This window comes from Notothenia rossii (assembly GCF_949606895.1).
Source record: "Notothenia rossii genome assembly, chromosome: 10".
Taxonomy (NCBI): Eukaryota; Metazoa; Chordata; class Actinopteri; order Perciformes; family Nototheniidae; genus Notothenia; species Notothenia rossii.
Window position 1 is genome coordinate 43,712,303 of NC_136908.1, and position 11,746 is coordinate 43,724,048.

General features: G+C 43.6%; 1 protein-coding gene across 4 annotated transcripts; it reads left to right on the forward strand.

The window, feature by feature from the left end:
* Positions 1 to 5,770, forward strand: LOC307021481 (zinc finger protein 862-like). Of its 4 annotated transcripts, none has more exons than XM_079653634.1 (13): positions 2 to 977; positions 1,831 to 1,896; positions 2,043 to 2,250; positions 2,354 to 2,539; positions 2,823 to 2,998; positions 3,081 to 3,253; positions 3,638 to 3,807; positions 3,894 to 4,132; positions 4,223 to 4,480; positions 4,587 to 4,793; positions 5,035 to 5,253; positions 5,329 to 5,481; positions 5,586 to 5,770. In XM_079653634.1, exons 2-13 carry the CDS (start codon positions 1,831 to 1,833, stop codon positions 5,763 to 5,765), a joined length of 2,235 nt encoding a protein of 744 aa, XP_079509760.1. In that variant the 5' UTR covers positions 2 to 977; the 3' UTR covers positions 5,766 to 5,770. The 4 variants fall into 4 exon arrangements, with proteins under 4 accessions (XP_079509762.1, XP_079509760.1, XP_079509761.1 ...); XM_079653635.1 differs by having other exon boundaries at positions 3 to 977; positions 2,369 to 2,539; XM_079653636.1 differs by lacking the exon at positions 1,831 to 1,896 and having other exon boundaries at positions 1 to 977.
* Positions 5,771 to 11,746: the final 5,976 nt, after the last annotated feature.

The following is an 11,746-nucleotide window of genomic DNA, read 5'->3' on the forward strand; positions in this document are numbered from 1 at the left end:
TGAGTGACCTTGTAGCAGTGATGTTCACAAGTGGTGCTGCTCTTTCAGGTAAAGACTTCCGCGTACACAATGGTTACAAGTTTTAATTTTTTGCTCCACATCGGCTGACATTTTAGGCCAATAGAAACGCGCTCTGACCAGGTCCAGAGTATGTTCAATGCCCATGTGGCCAAGGTCGTCATGAAGGCTCATTGGTACAGAGGGCCTCAGCTCCTCCGGCAGTACAAGTTGATAAGACATGCGTGCACCTTCTTGTCTTCTGCGGTACAATATACCATTTATTAGTTCGAGTCGGTTCCATTCTCTCAACATCAGGCAGATTTCAGGAAGTTCTTTTCTGATAGAGGGTGGGGGTTTTTCTCCAGACTCTATTTGGTGGATTACTTCCCTGATGCAGGTATCAGCTTTCTGCTTTTCAACCAGCTCAGCAACGGTGAGATGAGGAATGACAGGTAAGCCACCAAACTGTTCCTCAGCTTCATAGCTTGCTGGTATGGCGTTTGGATTTTTTGCTAGAGATAGGACTAAGGTGGTACCAGACAATTCCTCTGCATGTTCACCATTGATGGTGTTATGGACAAGGTGCTTATCACAAATGGCCTTGACTGTGCTCTCAGCAATCAAGCAAGACTCTTCATTTTCAGACAAGTGCCTTTGAGCAAATTGCCGTATCCTCTCCATCTCTTTTTCTGAGATATGACAGTGTTTCCCCTATATGCTGCGCCGCTGCTGAAATATGCGCGCCGCTGCTAGGGGGCAGCAGATAAAAAAAAAAAAAAAAAAATTGTTTTTATTAAAAGAATTATAAGTGCTGCCCCCTAGCGCTCGCGGCAACTTCGAGCCACCGATACGCGGGAAAGCTGTCATTTTCAGAGCTGAAGGAAAACTGCCTGACAAGACAGACAACAGCAAGTTGAAGCAGACATAACTTTATTTGGACACAATCACCTCAAGAAGAAGGTCATAACGCCATAAATGTAAGTTATTATAATTTAAAATGTTGTTACATTTAGATTAAGTAAATTAATACTTTGATAAAAGCCTACAGTTAAGAATGAATTACATCTAGCTAACTTAACTTCGCGTCGGGCTCCTGATCAGCCTGTCGGGTGTTCTTTTCCCCATAATGACCGCGTCGCTGCACATTATCCCGCTTATTACATGGCCACATTCTCAACAAAGTAACGATATGACTCCCAATATTAATTGAAATGCTTTTATAGATTTAGAAAATGTTTTTATTGATTTAAAAAATAGTACGCTATTATTTATTTTAAATGACATGCATCCGCTAAGAAAAATAGTCCTTTGTTACTGTTTGAACTAACGTAGCAACGGCAGGAACTGCTTTGATAGCGTTTTTGAGGAGCTTTCTGATTACAGATTTGAAAACATCGCTGCTTGCTTTAAAAGTAGCACAATTCATTATGTCAAAGCTTGGAAAGTATCTAGATATCCCTGCCCTAATGCCAAAGTAACTGGCAACTGAATATGTGTCGCCGTTTGATGTCTATGTCTGGACCGTTGCGTAAAAAGGAGGGTTTCTGCCCCGTTAATTCTCCGCTGTTTTTCTTGTCCCAGTTTGAAAAGCAAACTGCATGCAGTTTGCTTTTCGGCCATACTGTATACAGTTAAATCGACCGAAGTTCTTTGTAAGCGTCCTTAACAACGGTCAATAAGTCCTTGACAGCGGTCTGTCTGTTCTGGATTAACAACGTGTCACGTGTTCTGAATTGACCAATCAGAATAGAGTATTCAACTAAGCCATGTAATAAAGCTAGTTAACACCCAGTGTAATAGATTGTTCATCACATCTTATGTTATTTTCAGATGAGTTTAAAAGGCTGGCTTGTCAGCAAACGAAAGAGAAGTGATGATCGTGGTGATGAGGAGGAGGTTAGTTGGGTGAAGTTAGGGAGGTGGGTCTCTGTTGTCTGGCAGCAATGTTTTGAAAGGGGAGCAAATGGATACACACTTTTTGGGAAATCGTTTTTAAGTAGTTGTTTAAATTTACAATTGTATTGACTGATATCTCGTACTAGACAGGACATGCGATGAGAGTAGGCCAGAGCAGAGGAGGTGAAGGAGCAGGTCAGGATAGAAGAGAGGAGCAAGGTGCAGCTGCTGCTGCTGTCAGAGGGTCAGAGGTAGGAGGATCAGAAAGAGCAAGGCACCGGCAATCAGGATTTGATCCAGGGTGGATGGAGGACCCGAGGTTCAAACCTTGGCTGTACAACATAGCTAACCATGGTGAGAATCTAACATATGGAGCAGTTAGGGGCTTGATCTCTCAGATGTTTTAACGATCATACAGTAGCCAAAACCTCTTAAAGAAAATAAATATATATCAAAGATCTTGTCCCGACAGGAATGTTCTGCCGCTTGTGCCGCCAACACAAGCAAGCACCGAAGCGGGGGGTGTCTACACGGCCATTTATTGAGGTTGGGTGCATGCTTTTCCGAAGCGACTACCTTGATAAGCATGCTGCCACTCGGCACCATCAAGAGAGTGTGAAGGCACACGCCGCACTGATTCAAGGTAAAATTCACTAATACTGTAGGCCTACTGTATCTTATTTTTAGCTTATTATTCACAAAACTCTCTGGTTTAGTTTATTTTTTTCAGTTTATTTATTTTAAAGAAAAGAATGCACATTAATCAACATATCAGGTTTTACATCAATGTAAATGTGACAGATTTAGCTAGTAGACCTAAGCTAGTTTTCATCTGCAGTCCCTCAGCAGGTCAACATAGTACAAACAACACAGTAGGCTATAATACATTACCATTTTTATTTTTATTTTTGTTTACCTTTCAACAGGGTCCTCAGTGCTGGTCGCCTTTGACCCAGTTATCACCCTTGAACACGAAGCGGTGATTGGTGGTTTTAAGTGCCTCTACCACCTCACGAAAAAAGAACATGCTCACCATACGAACTATGCTGACCTTTTGGAGCTCGCAGAACTACTTGGCTGCCAGTATTTTGAGAAGTTAAAGGTAAGTTAATGCTTTCTTTAATCAACTTCATCACAAAAAAAGTGTGCAATATTTAATCTTAAGTGCATTTGTTTTCTTTAAGATCGGGAGGACCAACTACACATCTCACCGAATCATCGATGAGATGTTAGAAATCCTGGGCACTGTCGTTGAAGAGCCTATCTTGGCAAACATCAGTGCTTCTGTGGCAATTGGGCTTGAGGTGGACGAGACCACAGATGTGTCTGTGAAGAAGCAGCTCGATGTTCACGTTAGGTATAATTTTATTCCAAGAATGACAACAATTAAGACTTAAAATAATTTTGATTGACGTGTCTTTATTATGTTTAATATAGTCTTGCATAGCCAGACCTATCTCCACACTTCGTTTACACTGTGCCAGCGCTGAAGAAAAGTCTGGCTGGACTCATTACCACTCGGGGACAGGGGGGCTCCGGGGGAAACGCTCTATTTCTTTAAACCAATCACAGTTGGTTGGCGGTTGCTAGCTTGTTGTTCTTTCACGTAGTCTGGATTGAATCTGATCGGGGCAACAACATATTCCACCGCCACTGATTGGGTAGTAATAATAAACAAATAAGGCTTATCCCAAAGACCTACATCTGTTGAGTCAGTCTGACTGTTTAATATGTTCATCAGATACATGGACAAAAATGGGCTGCTTTACAGCCAATTTCTGGACCTGGTGACAGTCAGCGATGGCAGAGCTGACACCATAGTCAAGGCAATAAGAACGATCCTTACAAAAAAGAACATTCCCACCCAGAGGATTTATGGCCTGGGGACAGATGGAGCAGCAGTTATGACTGGTATGAACTACCAACAAAAACAAGGTTGATATTCACTGCAGCTTAAAAACTAAAACATGACATAAAACATGTTTGTCCTGAAACAGGGAGAGTGAATGGAGTGGCCAAGCAGCTACAGGACACCTTCCCATGGATGGTGTCGGTTGCATGTGCCGCACACCGCCTCGCCCTGTGCTGCAAGGACGCCTCATCAGGAGTGGCTTACATGAACTCTTTCAGGGACCTTCTACAGCAGCTACACCTGTACTTCAGGAACAGTGCGAATCGCACAGCTGTACTCCAGGCTGCAGCAGAGTGCTTGGGCCTGGATAACTTGAAAGTGAAGGTAATTTAAAAGGGAAAAAACATCTTCCATATTTGGAGGCACCTGATATGACTTAATATGCTTTCATCTTGTGGCTCTAAATATTTTTAGGAAGTGAAGGACACACGCTGGCTTTCGCAAGCCATGGCTGTTTCCAACCTACAGCGGAACCTGACCGCTGTCCTGGCAGCCTTGGCTGAGGAGACGGAGCATAAGAAATGCCCAACAGCCAAGGGGTTGTATGGCTTTCTGGCCACCTACCGCTTTGTGGCATCGGTCTACCTGCAAGCAGATGTGCTGCCACATATCAGCAGGCTGTCAAGGCTGTTCCAGAAGGAAAATGTCAACTTCCTTGCTCTGAAAGTGCAGGTATACTTTCCAATGTTTTATTTTTGACACCACTGTCCATACACTGCTCATACTAACCAGATATCTGCTGCTGCTGCATTTACACCTACTCTGTCTTTGTTATTAGGTCCCTGTGACAATGGCCTGCCTCCGAGCAATTAAAGATGCTGGAGACCATCAGCCACCAGGGTCTTTCCTTTCAAAGCTCCACGCAGACCTGGACAACCCTGCGGGACTTGGGGCTTACAGTATTGTCCATGAGGAGGAGAGGAACAAGAGGGGGACAAGAAAGGGACTGACCAGGGAAGAGCTCTGGGCCCGGTTCAGGAGCCAGGTATGTTTGTTTTGGATTTAGCATTTAGCAGACGCTTCTACTCACCAGAACTCACAAGTGTATCTCCTTTCTAAACAAGCGACTAAGAGCATAATCTAGAGCTAAAGTCAAAGTGCAATCGTAGCAAACAATAATACAAAAGGTGCTTAAGAGGGAGGATCCTGTTAATACTAGATGCCTATTAAGTGGTTTGAATATGGACACAAGTTTCAGTTTAATAATCTGTTGCTGTTATGGTTAGGTGATGGATCCATATTTCGATGGCCTGCTGGAGAGCCTGGAGAGGAGGTTCCAGAATCTGGACCTTTTAGGGGCCTTCCATGCGCTGAGCCCTCAGGCAGCAACTGGAGATGAGGCCAATGTGCAGCTCCTTGCCGGCAAATTTCTACAGGCTGACTGTAATGAGGTGCTGCAGGAATGGTCCTCTTTTAAACAGCAGCTGATAGTTGAGCCATTCAAGGTATCATAATGAATTACAGTAACATTCCTTTTCAGGAGTTCTATAGCCTGGATTGATGTTCATGTTGTGTTTCAGGACTTAGATCAGCAGCAGGTGATGCAGGAACTGGCATCAGAGGTGGGTGAATGGGGGCTGCTTTACCCATCTCTGAGCAAGCTGGCTGCCATTGGCCTGACCATCCCAGTTTCCAGTGTAAACTGTGAGAGGGATTTCTCAACATTGAACCGGGTAGGATACTTGAACAAGTGATATCATTATTTGACTTTATTCAAATCTCAACCCCATGGGCTCCACATCCACTCGTCTGTTGATTATTATGTTTGTATTTACAGGTGAAGACTGACTTGAGAAATCGCTTGCAGGGGGAACACCTTGCCACCTGTATGCGATTGAGCATCAATGGCCCCCCAACCAGAGACTTTCCCTTTAGGAGAGCCTTAGAGCTATTCTTTAAGACCCCCAGAAAAATAAAGTGCTCTCAGGCAGGATGCCAACTGTGCCATCATCACTAAATGGAGTGAGTCATTTTATGTATAGAGCATAAAAAAAAACATCATTTTATGTATAGAGTATAAAGAAAACATATATGGATCAAGAAACAAGGCAGGACAAATGATATATGAGAGAAAAACTAAGGAAGTAAACCCCTTGGCAGAACCCAAGATATTCAAGTCACTGGGGCAGTGGAACGAAGTGGAGACATTTGGCACATTCATTACTAGGTGCCATGCTCTTTTGACACCTGATATTAAACTAAAAAATTGCCTGATGAAAGTGATGTAAATGAACAACAAAAATAAAATGTGTTATTGGCTATGGTAGTTTATTGGTATGTTCAATTATTTGATTATTAAAATGTAAAACGATCTTTTTCATATGGGTGTTTAGAGTTAGATCTAGTCTCTAGTCATTGTGTGCTCAAAGTGCACCAGATTGAAGCATTTTATATTAAAATGTAAAAACAAATCTTCCCGGGGGGGCATACCCCCGGACCCCCCTAGAGGATGTGATGTCCAACCACCAATTATGTGCATACAATACTGAATACATTTGAAGCCTTTAATGATGTATGTGTCTTTCTTGTGCTGGCAGACAAATAGAAACATAATGGCGGGAAGCACTTCGCACGCGCACACACTTAAAATGTCCATGCGCGCCGCGCTCACATTTTGCTGGGTGCCTTAGCACCGCTGCTATGACTCCATCCTAGGGGAAACACTGTATGATCATCTGCCAATCCACTGTGTGGCCTTCTAGACAACCCATCTGCGTCCTGATTCTGCTTCCCTGCTCTGTATTGCAGTTGGAAGTCGAAAGTTGACAGAGCGGCTAGCCATCTGTAGCTTGTGGCGTCAAGCTTGGCAGAAGTGAGGACGTAGGTCAATGGATTGCTGTCAGTAACAGCTAGGAATGGGCTTCCATACAAATAGTCTTGGAGTTTTTCTGTGACTGCCCATTTAAGGGCAAGAAACTCCAATTTGTGTGCTGGGTATCTGGCTTCACAAGGTGATAAGCCACGACTCGCATATGCAATGACACGTTTATGTCCTTGCTGTTCCTGATACAGGACAGCACCTAGTCCTATCGTGCTTGCATCTGTGTGTAGGACGTAGGGCAGGCCTATTCAACTGGCGGCCCGCGGGCCAGATGCGGCCCAGAACCAACTCCCGAGTGGCCCAGCCTCCCGTAGCCAAATTTCTACACTAGTACAGACCATGAACGCAACACTCCACGTTGCATAGATACCACCAAACCACAACGCAGCACGTTTTTTGAAAGTGCATCTAGTGGAGCTAGTAACGGCGGTCCTATGATAGCAACTCTAAAACATGTCTCTCTCAACTCTGAAGCGTAAACAGAGACAAAACGGTCATTGATCTTGTGGAGCAGATCCAAGTCAAGCTGGACCTTTTCGCGAACGACTTGAGCACGGGTCGGATACTGCATTTCCGACGCTCCCCAAACACATCACATCTCCGGCACAAATCACGGATGTGATGACAGATTTCATTGCGAGGTTGAAAGAGAACTTTGCCGGTCGATTGGATGGACTTGCTCTGCCCACAGAGGTGATGATGGGCTTTGCCAGAGACCCCTTAACTTTTGCAATAGAGGGGGACGTATCAACCAGAGCAAAGGAAGCGGTCCCCTGCATCGACAAGGGGAAATATACACTGGAACTTATTGACATGCAGCGCACTAACGGGCCAGCAAAGTTTTGGAGTGATGTCAAAAAACAGCAGTTCCCTAACGTTCAGAAAGTAGCGATCTGTGTGCTCAGTATGTTTGGATCAACATACACATGTGAATCAAGCTTTTCACACATGAACTCAATCAAAAGTAGCACTCGCTGCTCCCTGACTGACAGCACTCTTCACCAATTTCTTAGGATTGCATTGACATCCTATGAGCCAAAAATCACTGCTCTTCTTCAAAACAAAAAATGTCCCTTCTCCCATTGAGAAAGTCAGCGATGACAAATCACAAATGAGGTGATAGTAAGCACTTAGTTTACTATAGTAGACGTGTAGTGTAGTATTCATTCATATAGTTACCCTTATCCCTTGTTATGGGTTTGTGCACTGAAGGGTTTGACAGTTCTTTCTGTATTCATTTAAATGCACTTTGTAATGTGTCTGGGTCAAATGTGACCAAAACGTATGATTTTTTTGTTATTACTTGAAAAGTGAAAAAATAGTATTGCTACAGTACTACCTCTTTGTGTTGCATTGGAGCTCTTTAGCTGTTTTTTTTGTATGTGAGGACATTTATTAAGACTGCTATTATTGTATTCAGTAAATGCACTTTGTGATGTGCCTGGTTCAAAAAACATAACCTGAATATTTGACTTCTAAAGCAAACAAATGTAATGCTACAACTGTGCACTTTTTTTTCAGATTCTGTTAAATTAATGCTAATTTGTTATGTTTTTATGCACTTTTTGACCTACCTTTGTTAGATGAACAATGAATAAAAGTTGCATGTTTTTCATCGCAGTAATATGTGTTGGTTTAAAATGTGTCACTACCTGCTTTTTACAGGCCGCTGAATGTCTGGCCCAGCTGAATTTTGTAGTTATAAAATCTGGCCCAACTGAATGTGTAGTTGAATAGCCCTGACGTAGGGTGACTTGGGATCAGCAAAACCAAGGATTGGAGCTGTTGTTAACGTGTCAATTATAGTTTCAAATGCAGCTTGGCATTCTGTTGTCCATCTCTCACCAAATACCTCTTTAGGATTGTGATATTTCTCTGTTTTCACATTGGACTTCTGATTTTTCTGTGTAGGTGGATACCCGGCAGTGAATTGAGAGGTTTCACAATCTTTGAGTAGTCTTTTATGAACCGGCGATAATAACCGCACAATCCCAAAAAGGTTCTTAGCTCCTTCAAGTTGTTTGGTTTTGGCCAGGTTTTGAGTGAGGCGATCTTTTCAGGGTCTGTTTCAATGCCTTTTTCTGACACAATGTGGCCCAGATATTCTACAGTCGTCTGGAAGAATTTACACTTCTCAGGAGACAACTTCAGGCCATACTCTCTCAACCTTGTGAGTATATTTAATAACCTTTCTTCAAGTGTTGACGAGAAGACAATGACGTCATCAATGAAAACAAGGGCTTGTTCGAGATTCAAATCTCCCATGCAACCAGTGGTGTAGTGGGCGTTGGACGCGGGGGTACGCCGTACCCCCACTTATTTGAAGCATGATTTCTTTTTTTAATAGTCTAATACATCTAAAATCATTGCCAGTATTATCAGTTGCAAGTGTGTGTTCGTTGTATTAATGACGAAAACATAATAGGCAGATTTCACAGTAATTATAATAAAAACGTAGCTCAAGAATTTATGCAACTTGATTTGAAGCGTGTGTGTGTGAGGGGCAGAACCGTGTGTGTAGGGTGACCAGGTGTCCCGCACTGTGCGGGACTGCACACACAGCATTTTTATTATTTGTCCCGCGTCCCACACATTGAGACTATGTCCCGCATTTGAGTGATAGTTGAGCAGAAAGGCCGGATCGGTTCGCTGATAGCCGGCACCGCCCTTTATTATTATATTGTCTAAACGGCATCATGTAAGTTGCGCTGACAGGCGACACAGAGGTGTCCCCCACCCCACCCCCGTTGACAGTTCACGAGCGCGAGTGTCTCCCGTCCACCCACCACCCCGTCCACCCAGTAAAAAAATCCCCACTACACCACTGCATGCAACGCTCCATGAGCCTCTGAAACGTGCTAGGGGCATTTGTTATCCCTTGAGGCATTCTGTTGAATTCCAAGAATCAAAGTGGGCAGACAAATGCAGTTTTTTGCTTGTCTGACTCTTCCACCTCGATTTGGTAAAAGCCAGACTTTAGATCCAATACTGAGAACCACTTGGACCCGTTAAACACTGAAAAGGACTCTTCCAGGTTTGGCAAGGCATATGAATCCTTCACTGTTTGGAGGTTGAGTTTTCTGTAGTCGATACAGAGTCGGACATCACCGTTCTTCTTTCTGACAACCACAATCGGTGAAGAGAAGGGGGATTCTGATTCACGAATGATTTCAGCACTGAAAAGTTCCTGGAGATGCTTACGCACAGCTTCGATGTCTTGTGGGTGTATGGGTCTCGCTTTGTGTTTGAATGTGGTTTCGTCACTGAGCTTTATGTGGTGTTTTAATTTGTCAGTGCGCCCAAAGTCGAGATCATTCCGTGCAAAAACATCTGACATCGAGTTCAGTTTTTCGGTTATGCGTTCTTTCCATTCATTGGGAACTGAGGACTCACCAAAGTCAAATATTTTCTTTGGTTTTTGGTCAGGTTTTGTTTGAGTATCCGAGTTGTTGTGAGTGACAGGCTGGACACTTTGAATAGCATTGACTTCAGCTATCACGCTCTTTGGGGAGATAGTGATATCGTGGTCCGATTCATTTTCGAGGATCAATGGTACACAACGAGGTAGTCTGGGTGGGAGACTTGCTAACCCATTTGTGACCATTATGCCATCTGGCAAAGAGGATGTTTTTGGTCATTCGATCACCACCCACTTTCCTGCATTGGGTATTTTGCAGCTGACTGATCCTTCCACCACCTTGGTCTGACCAGGGCCAAGAGTCTCTGGGTCTTTTCCAGACAGTCTCACAACTCCTGGGCTGGAGTCCACTTCCTGTCTTTGTCTCAGTTTGAGGGTTTGGAGAAGCACTCTGTACTAGGCTTGGGCGGTATGACGGTATTATATAATAATAATAATAATAATAATAATAATAATAGATTTAATTTGTTAGCGCTTTTACAGGTGCTCGAAGACGCTTTACAGATAATAGTGAAGAAAAGAGAAGAAAGGAACAACAAATAAATATATAGTTAAAGTTAAAGTCAAATAATACAAAAACAATCACACATGAAAAGCCAGATTGAAGATGGGAGTTTTTGTGAGTTTTTTGAAGGTGGTGAGGTCGGTGCAGTCTCTGATGGGTTGTGGGAATGAGTTCGACAGGGAGGGGGCAGCGACGGAGAAGGCTCTGTCCCCCCAGGTCCGGTGATTGGTGCGGGTGGTGATGGATAGGAGGTTGGCTTCTGATGAGCGGAGGCAGCGGGAAGGGGTGTGGTGGTGCAGCAGGTCTGTGAGGTAGGGGGGGGCCTGGTTGTTGAGGGCTTTGTAAGTAATGAGGAGGACTTTGAAGTGGATTCTTTGACAGACGGGGAGCCAGTGGAGGTTCTGGAGGATGGGAGTGATGTGGTCTCGGGAGCGGGTGTGGGTGAGGCAATGCATTTCAAAGAGGTCCAGTAAGAGAAAATGTAATTAAATGCTCTGTTTTCGCTGTCTACCTTCCGCCATTTGAAATTACTCCGACTGTTTCTCTCCTCTTGTCTCGTCTCTGTGTGTGTGTGTGTGTGTGTGTGTGTGTGTGTGTTTAAATCTATCGTGCTGACTGCACCGATTTGATTGGCTTAGTAGCGTCACCTCCTTAAAACATTAAACAATAACTTTTTTAAACATTTTTATTTTTATGTTTTAAACATATTGTATAAAACTCCCCCACTACTTGGACTATTCCTTGCACCCCTCTAGAATTAGCCCGAATGGTCTCAACCATATTGCATCAGTAACATGCACTTGTTATTATAACAAGATCGCAAGGACACTTGTAGCGATCGGAAAATTGAGTGTTGTTCAGTTTGTGTGCTGTGTAACATGCGTGTCCGTGCATGAAAATATACCACACACCCAATTACAATTGCATGTTCAATTCACTACCCTGGAAGTTAATACAGTTGTTAAAGTTGGAACAGCCTGTGGACAGCCGTTCTTCCTTGCATGTCAGTCGCCGACACCTTCTTACAGAGGACAGGCACATCTAGCTGCAGCACGACCCGTATATTTCCGCACGCCGTGTTCTCAAGAAATATTTCTTTTAACATTTTCAACATGGTGGATAAATCCTTATATGCTTCCGGCAACACACTGAACGTCAACTTTGCCTCCTTATTACACTCACCCCTACTTTAGT

Excerpts from the sequence above, each read along its gene's own strand:
- LOC307021481 (XM_079653634.1), top strand. The coding sequence starts at position 1,831 with ATGAGTTTAAAAGGCTGGCTTGTCAGCAAACGAAAGAGAAGTGATGAT. Across the intron at positions 2,251-2,353 it reads GTACAACATAGCTAACCATG|ATCTTGTCCCGACAGGAATG; the intron begins GTGAGAATCTAA and ends TATATATCAAAG. Across the intron at positions 5,254-5,328 it reads TGATAGTTGAGCCATTCAAG|GACTTAGATCAGCAGCAGGT; the intron begins GTATCATAATGA and ends GTTGTGTTTCAG.